This window comes from Malurus melanocephalus, unplaced genomic scaffold (genome assembly GCF_030028575.1).
Source record: "Malurus melanocephalus ecotype Western Australia unplaced genomic scaffold, MMel_1.1 scaffold_1372, whole genome shotgun sequence".
Taxonomy (NCBI): domain Eukaryota; kingdom Metazoa; phylum Chordata; class Aves; order Passeriformes; family Maluridae; genus Malurus; species Malurus melanocephalus.
In genome coordinates, this window is record NW_026624604.1 from 22,824 (window position 1) to 24,720 (window position 1,897).

At 44.0% G+C, this 1,897-nt stretch overlaps 1 protein-coding gene across 1 annotated transcript in view; it reads left to right on the top strand.

Moving 5' to 3' along the window:
- The window catches only part of LOC130586868 (phosphatidylinositol 4-kinase beta-like), a gene marked incomplete at both ends in the record, with an annotated part of 22,165 nt that overhangs the window by 16,494 nt on the left and 3,774 nt on the right, over nt 1-1,897 (top strand). Inside the window, 2 exons of the mRNA XM_057387783.1 lie at nt 398-481; nt 855-978. Coding sequence (XP_057243766.1) covers nt 398-481; nt 855-978 — 208 coding nt within the window. The remainder of the gene's footprint in view (nt 1-397; nt 482-854; nt 979-1,897) is intronic.

Consider the following 1,897-nt stretch of genomic DNA (forward strand, 5'->3'; position numbering starts at 1 on the left):
GGGAATATGGGAATGGGAATTGGGGCAGGAGAAAGGTCAGGGACGGGAAGGTGGGGTGGCAATTTGGGAATGGGAATATGGGACAGGGTGGGAATTGGGGTGGGAGAAAGTCAGGTCAGGGACGGGAATGGGGTGGGAATTTGGGAATGGGAATATGGGAATTGGGGTGGGAATTGGGGCAGGAGAAAGTCAGGTCAGGGACAGGAATGGGGTGGGAATATGGGAATGGGAATATGGGACGGGAATTTGGGAATTGGGGCAGGGGAAAGTCAAGTCAGGGAATTTGGGATGGGAATATGGGAATGGGAATGTGGGAATGGGAATATGGGAATGGGAATTGGGGCAGGAGAAAGTCAGGTCAGGGACGGGAAGGTGGGATGGGAATATGGGAATTCAGGGTCGGAATTGGGGCAGGAGAAAGTCAGGTCAGGGAATTTGGAATGGGAATGTGGGAATGGGAATTGGGGCAGGAGAAAGTCAGGTCAGGGACGGGAATGTGGGATGGGAATTGGGGTGGGAATTTGGGAATTCAGGATGGGAATTGGGGTGGGAATTTGGGGCAGGAATTTGGGGTGGCAATTTGGGATGGGAACTCGGGATGGGAATTGGGGTGGGAATTTGGGACGGGAATTCTGGGATTTCCAACCCCCAAATTCCTCCTGGGAATAGCAGAAAAATCCCCTCCCCTCGAGGAATTTTGGGTGTGGAATTTTGGCAATTCCACCTTCAATTCCAGGAGAATCCATTCCCTGTCCTTTGAGTAACAATTCCAGAACATTCCCAAAGCTTTTCCTTGCCCGGGAGACCCCAAAAAATCCCGTTTTTCCCAGTTTTTCCCGTTTTTTTACCCTCAGGAGAATCCGGGAAGCGTCTCCCTACGGCCACCTCCCGTCCTGGCGCCTCCTGTCCGTCATTGTCAAATGCGGTGACGACCTCCGGCAGGAGCTCCTGGCCTTCCAGGTGCTCAAACAGCTCCAGGTSAGSCTGATCCCAAAAARAAATYGGGAATTTTTRTGGGATTTTATGGRATTTTAATGGCATTTAAATCAGATTTATTGGGATTGTAATTGGATTTTTATTGGGATTTAATGGGGCGACCTCCGGCAGGAGCTCCTGGCATTCCAGGTGCTCAAACAGCTCCAGGTGAGCCTGATCCCAAAAAAAAATTGGGAATTTTTGTGGGATTTTATGGGCTTTTAATGGCATTTAAATCAGATTTATTGGGATTGTAATTGGATTTTTATTGGGATTTAATGGGGCGACCTCCGGCAGGAGCTCCTGGCCTTCCAGGTGCTCAAACAGCTCCAGGTCAGGCTGATCCCAAAAAAAATCAGGAATTTTTGTGGGACTTTATGGGATTTTAAGGGATTTAATGGGATTTGATGGGATTTCACAGGATTTAATGGGATTTCACATGATTTTAACGGGATTTTCTGTGATTTAATGTGGTTTTCTGTGATTTTAACGGGATTTTTTGTGTTTTTTTGGTAATTTTATGTGATTTTGTGGTGATTCTAGTGGGATTTTTGTGATTTTAATGTGATTTTAATGTGATTTTCTGTAATTTTAATGGGATTTTTTGTGATTGTTGATGATTTTAGCAGGATTTTTTGTGATTTTAGCGGGATTTTTTGTGCGTTTCTGTGATGTTCTGTGATTTTAATGGGATTTTTTTTTATATTTTTGGTGATTTTATGTGATTTTTGGTCATTTTAGCGGGATTTTTTGTGATTTTAACGTGATTTTTTGTGATTTTAGTGGGATTTTTGTGATTTTAGCGGGATTTTTGTGATTTTAGCGGGTCTTTTTGTGATTTTAGCAGGATTTTTTGTGATTTTAGCGGGACTTTTTGTGATTTTAGCAGGATTTTTGTGATTTTAGCAGGATTTTTGTGATT